This window comes from Pinus tabuliformis, chromosome 8 (genome assembly GCF_031772625.1).
Source record: "Pinus tabuliformis cultivar Carrire ecotype Pingquan chromosome 8, CPIR1, whole genome shotgun sequence".
Lineage (NCBI taxonomy): Eukaryota > Viridiplantae > Streptophyta > Pinopsida > Pinales > Pinaceae > Pinus > Pinus tabuliformis.
Genome location: NC_142294.1, coordinates 1,438,098,622 through 1,438,106,288, shown reverse-complemented (window position 1 = coordinate 1,438,106,288; position 7,667 = coordinate 1,438,098,622). Strand labels below are relative to the sequence as shown.

Genomic DNA, 7,667 nt, shown 5'->3' with positions numbered 1-7,667 from the left:
ATAGGTTTCTTCTCCAAAGTTGAACTGTGTTTTTCTCCAAAGATGAACTTAGTGAACTTGGTGTTTCGCACTTTACGGTTCACAATTTGTGGTCTCAATCAAAACTTTCGGCCGAAAGAATTGTACATCAAAAGTCGTGTTCGTTCATAAAATAATAGCGTCAGTAGGCGGAAAGATTCTCCGCAAAAACTCTCAGATGAGAATTTATAAATCTTTCGCTCGAGAGTTTCTACAACTCTCTACCAAGAGTGTTCACAAGGGAAAATTTTATATTATAACTCTCGTCGGAGAGTTGTGAAATTTCTTGGACAAGAGTTTTTAGATTGTTAACCCCGTGCAGTTAACACCCACCAGAGTTGCGAAAAAATCTCGGCCAAGAGTTATAATTTTCTCAACCGAGAATTTTTCTCAGCGCCGAAATATTTTCTCGACAAAAAATTATTGTTGGTGAACGAAAAAAAAAACGACGAGTTTTTAGGAAATAACTAGTTCATCGGAGTCGAATCCCTGCCAAATTTAGGAGTGAGTTGACGCATTTGGTATTATTGGATTCATCTATGAATCTAGTTTCAAATAATAAAAATTTATTCATTAATTATTCATTTTAATGAATAAATGATATTTATTAATAATTTTATATTAAATTGTCACTTAAAATTTTCAGACTTCTAAAAATTACCTAAAATGAAAAATCAATAACCTCACAATCAGAACACTAAATCATTTGAAAATTTATTCGGTATTTCCTTTTTGTGTCCTCTTCAAAACAATATTTTTAGCAGACTCATTGATAATCACATTAAAATTAAAATTGATGGATAGTCCAATGTGTTGAAAAATCAACTTTTTTTTCCTTACCCTCTCTCATCAAATAACTAAACATAGTGATTGAATCTAAAAATTTACCAAAAATAGTCCAAGTTGAGTGCAATATGTGTAGATTGTGATGATATCATTTTTTTCCCAAAATGAATTACCATCTCTAGAAACCATGGTGAAAACTAAAGTTTATCATTATACTTTTCTAAAATTTTCATGTATATGAGGGAAATTGTTGGTTTTGTTAGTTTACACCAAGTTTTCATACATATTGTGGAGTTAGCTGAGCTGCCGAGATGGAGAGAACCAGTCTGCATCCAATAGGTAACTTTCCTGCCATTGTTTTTTTTTCCTGTGTCTTTTGGCCTACAATATCTATAATATCTACTCTCAACATCTGGTGGAGGATAGGGGCATTTCCGAGCCATCATTGGATGATGGGTGTTTTTCCCCTCTGAGACATGTCCCACCCAAGTTCACCATCCTCCCATAAATGTGTCATGCCTACCGACGGGTTTCTGCATGTGTTCTTGAACGTGGCATGACTTTTCACTTTCATCTCCAGAACTGATGCTTAGCAAATTCCTTTCCCACTATATCCTTCTCCAGACTTAATATCTCTTTATTTATCTATCTCCCGACTACTGTTGGAGGTTTTGGCTCTCCATTTGGCCACCTCCTGGATTGAGGAGCGAGACATTCATACCTGTCATTCGCGACTCCTCTCCCTTTAAAACCTATTCGGCTCCAATAACATTCCTTTGAGAGACCGCTCATACATATTGTAGTGGCACATATTTCCTGATAACTCTGGTTTAATCTGCATATGGCGCATCTATTATACTGGCCCACAGTGCTCTCCACTCAGTAACGCTCGTGGTTCAGGTCAGACGTTTTTGTTTATGTTGTTTTTCTGTATTTAAGTTGAAATATACACTTACAAAAATGGTATAAGTTTTGGACTCTGAATTATCTGTTTATTAGCGCATCTCCTACTCTTCATATAATTAGCTCTATCTATATTATATTCAACATTGGTTTTCATATATATGTCCGGGTCTGAATATTTAGGCTGGTGGGGGGCAACCATAAAATTCCTCAAGAAATTTGTTATCATTTCCAAACCATGCTCTGATTTTCGATTCAGGATAGGTTCATGGTGGTGTGTGTATGAGATTCACTATTGTTGTATCGTCTACTCGGAAGTGCCTTCCTGAGGCAGATTTTCCACAAGGGTCACCTGCTAGTTTCATCTTTTCTGGTGCCGGAAAATTTGAATTTTCAGTTTGCCGATGTTCAGATGCCTGTCATAATGCTGGGACATCTTCTCTCCCTGCTTCTTTGATTTAATGCTCGCAGCCATTTCCCTTTTTCCTATAGATGATTGAAGGTTCACTCTTATCCATCTGCCAGTAGGGAAGTTTTTGGTGTTATGTGAATTGCGTCACTAGCTGTCATCCCCCTATCTCTCCTCTTGAACCCATCCTTTTTCGGACAATATTGTACTGCTTTCTCTGACTTATTTTGGTCCTATTTCCCTTTCATAAATAAACCTGGAGGTACTTGGTCTGCCAGTATATCTCTGGGGATCTATTTTCGGTCTTCGATATTTAGTATCTGTCCTTCTGTATGGATTTCCCATCTGACAACTCCACGGCATCAACATTGGTCCGGGCAACCATTGACGCAGAAAATGTCCATGTCAGCCAGACTACAAAATCTGAATGGGCAGCCACACTGTATGCTGATATCATTCCCTCTACTCAGAAGGAACAATCCTCCAGGGGTGACGGTTCTGATTCACATCCGAAACACAAAAATAATTGGCCGGTTAAAACTTCCGCCCTGCCTAACACCATTAACCTGGATGGCCCTCTTTTATTTGATAGAATCTTGAGTTTGCAAAAGAGAGCTTTAGTGGGTCACTGGTTCTTTCCGGCTATGGAGGATGCACAAATTAGAACCTGGATTGCTGCCAAATGGGCTCCTCTGATTGGTTACTCCCCTACCATTGTTAGGCTTATGAACAATTGGTATAGTTTCCATTTCCTTTGGGATCATGACTTAGAAATCATTTTTTCAAAACCCTGGGTCCGGGAACGAATTTTTTTGGCATTACACAGGTGGTACATTGGATTTAATCCTCTTAGGAGCACTCCACAAAATAATTACATTTGGTTAAAGTTTCCAGGATTGCCCATTGAGCTGTGGACCAAAGAATCTATGGAGAAAATCGTCAATGCTATAGGAAGATTCATTTACGTTGATCCTAGATGCATTGGTGCTAAGGACAAGCGCGTAGCTTGGATCCTTATAGAGAAAGAATTTAGGGGTGGTTTTCTGGAATCTATAGACTTAAACTGGAATAAGTCATACGTCCACCAACATTTAGATCACTGGGGAGTCCCATTTAGGTGCTCGGCGTGTCACAGAACAGGCCATCTCCTCCCTCAATGTCCTCGGCGACATGCTGTTAGACACTATAAAAAGAACATTACAGAGATTAAAGCTGGAGTTTCAAATACATGTGAAATAAAGGAACAATCTCTCTATGTTGACCCTTTCCGGGCTTCTACTATTTCAATCTCACAGCTCTCCCCGCGCAAAGGTCTGTCCATGGAAAGACCTTCTCGACACTTGCGTGCCCGATCGCTATCTGCGAGACCACCTGGGCGGGAAAATGGTCTAGATGAATGTCGTCCCCGGTCAGCATTTACGCCCAAGCATCATAATTGGTCTTACATTGAACTGCATTCTCCTCTGATGGGCTTCCCTTTATCTCCCCCTCCTCCGGAACCAATCCCCGATGCAGCCATTTCCCTTCCCCAACCAGTTGACAAACCATCCACGGCTGGTCCTTCCCCTCCCGTTCATTATATATCTTCATCTCCTCTGTCCCCTGTCGTTAATCCCTCCCCTTCCAATGAGATTCCTTCTTCTATTGTCCGGGGCCAGAAAGCTGACTACAAAGGGAAAGCTGTATGTGAGTCCTTCACCCCCTTCAACTCCCCGGGGTCCTCAGATAAAAATTCTTTTGACTGTGATATAGACCTGCTGCTCAAACGGGCATCTTTAAATCTGAAACCTCTTACCATACATAAACCTGACCGCTCCCCTTCCCCTGTAATTAGCCCAAATTCGGCCGGAAACATTACGGTCCGTCGCCGAGAGAAGAGGGGAAGTAGACACTTCCGTGGAAGACAGGGTAGAAAGGATTTGGCTTCCAGGAATCTAAATCTAATTGATGTTCCTATATCAGAAATAGCTTCGGATGATCTTACTGCATCAGGGCCTCTTAGAGCAAGCCGACCTTCTGAGGGTCGCAATGAATAATATCCTGTCTATGAACATTCGAGGCTTGGGAGCTAACCCAAAATTTATGGCCCTTAAGGACCTATTTCGGTCCACAAAGTCCAGATTGCTCTTGATCCAGGAAACGATGCATGACTGCTCACAAACTATTTCTTATTTCAGAAGGATGTTCCCAACTTGGCATATGGTGGCTACTAATGCTATTGGTTTGTCTGGAGGTTTAGCTGTGTTATGGGACCCAAATTGGATTAATGTTGTTGCCTTTCAATGTTTTGCAGGCATTCTCATTTTGGCCTACGTTTGGGACTGTCCCGAGCCTTTTCACATTTTAAATTTATATGCCCCATATAGGAATCGTTATCCTTTTTGGGAAAAATTTCTGTCATCTGAATTTCTTGACATTGATTCCTTAATGATTGGGGGAGATTTCAATAGCACTCTTTGTAACGATGAGATCTGGGGCAATGGCAGGAAAATGGACCCAATTGGCCATATGATCCAAAATTCCTTCATCCAATACAATTTCATTGACATTCAACCAGACTGCCGAGGGCCCACTTGGGACAATGGCCGGTCAAACGACTCCTACATGGCCAAAAGGCTAGACAGATTTATCCTTCATGGAAAGTTGATTGAGAGATTTGGCCTCCCAATGATGAAAATATATCTTGTGTTTATATCTGATCATCGCCCCATTTTCATTCAATGGAATAAATCTGGAAGCAGACTCGGCTACCCTTTTAAATTCAACCGAACATGGCTCTCTGATGAACACTTCAACCAGTTTATAAAGGAAACATGGCAGCAACATACAGGTCAGGCTCAAAATCAGACACATGATTTTATTAATCGTTTATCTAATCTTCGCAGCAAAGTCAAAATATGGCAAAGGGAGAAAACAGTAACGAATAGAAGAAAGTTGAAAGATATAGATAAGAAATTGCAATTCTTATCTACATACTTTAAAAACGCTTCCATATCCTCTCATACGCGGAAACAAATATGGGACCTTGGAAAAATGAAACAAAGGATTCTAGCAGAGGAAGAATCCACTTGGCGACTCAAGAGTCGTGCCATATGGCTTAGGGAAGGTGACAAAAATACCAAGTTTTTTCACAGATTTGCAAATAGGCGGAGGCAAGTGAACACGATTTGGGAGATTAAGGATGAATTTGGTAAATCTGTTTTCTCTCAGGAGGATATATCTCGTGAAGCTGTTAAATTCTTCAAAACGTCCTACAGCAGAAAGATTGGTAGCGACATAGAAGATATCCTATGGGGCATAGAGCTGTACCCTACTGTGTTTGATGAAAATCAAAACGCTGCCCTTTTCTCTGAGGTCACTGAGGATGAATTAATGACAACGATGAAATCCTTTCAAAAAGACAAATGCCCAGGGCCGGACGGCTGGTCTATTGACTTATTTATCCACTTTTTTTATTTGTTTAAGAATGACATTCTAAATATGGTCAAGGAATCAAGATTAAATGGTAATATCAGTCATCGAATTACCTCCAATTATATCGCTCTGATCCCTAAGAAGACTCTCTCTGCATCTTTCTTAGATTACTGTCCTATTTCTGTATGCAATGTCTTGTATAAGACAATCTCCAAAATCATAGCAATACGAGTGAGGAATGTTTTATCTCTACACCTGACTTTTGAACAGCACGGTTTTCTCAAGGACAGGAACATCTAAGACGTAATGGCCATCACTCAAGAATCCCTACATTCTATACATTACAGGAAATTGGATGCTGCTATATTAAAAATAGATCTAAAAAAGGCGTATGACAGTGTGGACTGGGGCTTTATTTGATGTCTCCTTGCGAGGATGGGACTTGATAACAGATGTTCCAGGTGGATCATGGCATGTGTGGAGGAGGTAAATTATGCAGTATTGATCAACGGATTACCCACTCCTTTTTTTAAAGCAGCCAGGGGGCTTAGGCAAGGATGCTCCTTGTCTCCACTACTATTCATACTTGTAATGGACTCTCTCAGCCTCCATATCAAGAGGGCGATTCAACAAAAATTCTGTCGGCCCCTTCCTTTATGTAGAGGGATATTCATATCCCATAATTTTTTCGTCGATGACATTCTTATCACTGCAATTCTGTGCAGAGCATCCTGGATTTGCCTTCACGAGATCTTGGGAAGATTCCAATGCGCCACTGGCATGATTGTTAACGAAGGGAAATCATCCTTTCATGTTCAAGACATAAATGGGAATCTAATTACTTTCCTTTCTCAGTTATTCAACATCAAAGCTATTCCTCTCCAGAATGGGCTCAAATACTTGGGATTTAATCTGAAATCAGTAGGATATCGGGTGGCGGACTGGTCTTGGATAGCAGATCGATTTTATAAGAAAATTGCAGCATGGGAGTATACATGTCTAACAAAAGGAGGCCGCATGATTCTGACACAAACGGTTCTTGTTCAAACAATGGTCTATTGGGCGCACCTGTTCTATATCCCATCTGCTATCATAAACAACATGAACAGGATGATTGCCAACTTTATATGGGGATGTAAAAAAGACCAATTTTAATTCCACCTATCCAAATTATCTGTGCTGGCGCGCCCAAAACATATGGAAGGATGGGGCATTTTAAATTTATCGCATTTTAGGAAGGCTCTTCTTTGAAAATCTGTGTGGAAAGAAATTATGGGTGACTCGTTGTGGAGCTCGGCCATTCGCGCTAAGTACATGGACGATAGGGACATGTCATTCTGGATCAGGGCAAATCATATTGGGACCCCACTTGGATCCGCTATTTGGAGGGGCTTTAGGAAACTGGAATCGTTTTTCAGGCAAAACCTTACTTGGAAATTCCAGACAGGAGAAAAGATCATGATTGGTCGAGATGAACTTGCTGGAGGGGCCGGAAAAATTCATATATCCCCTCTTTTGCTGAAATCGCTCCACAACAGAGGTATTTTCTTTTGGGCCAGCGCCATTCGTAAATGGGAGGGAGCCATTCCCATTTGGAAAACAGCGAATGATTTACAGCTCCAGGATGACTTGGGGGTTCAATTAAATGATGTTTTATTCACGCTGCACGCCCATGGCTTTTATCGCTCTGCCGACAAAGACTTTCTCATATGGAAGGGCCTGGGTGGATCCTCAGCAGTCCAGGTAAAACAAATATATCAGCAATTTCTTACCTCTGAGGCAGGTAATATTGGAGACATCTTTCCCCATACTTTCTGGAAATTGGGATGCCCCACGAAGATCATATTTTTTGCATGGCCGATGTTCCACAATAGGAACCTCACTTGGGAAAATTCACAAAAAAGAAATTGGCATGGGCCTGCAATCTACCTTCTTTGTAGAAACAACTCTGAAAACAATTTACATCTATTTCTCACATGCCCACAGGTGCAGCCTATCTGGCAAAATCTAGCGGCTCACCATGGTTTCACTCGTTGCTCCTTCCCTTCAATCCCTGAAGCTTTCAAAAGATGGAGCACCATGAACAAAGAATGGAGGCCCATCCCATTATTGACCATTTGGGCTATATGGAAATGGA

The 7,667-nt window shown here is 40.8% G+C and overlaps 1 protein-coding gene across 1 annotated transcript; it reads left to right on the top strand.

Annotated features, from left to right (window-relative positions):
• The first annotated feature begins 5,921 nt into the window (after nt 1–5,921).
• LOC149241095 (uncharacterized) lies at nt 5,922–6,685 on the top strand. Its single transcript, XM_089370431.1, has 2 exons — nt 5,922–6,016; nt 6,256–6,685. The coding sequence occupies exons 1-2, from the start codon at nt 5,922–5,924 to the stop codon at nt 6,683–6,685; spliced, it is 525 nt and encodes a 174-aa protein (XP_089226557.1).
• The last annotated feature ends 982 nt before the right edge of the window (nt 6,686–7,667 follow it).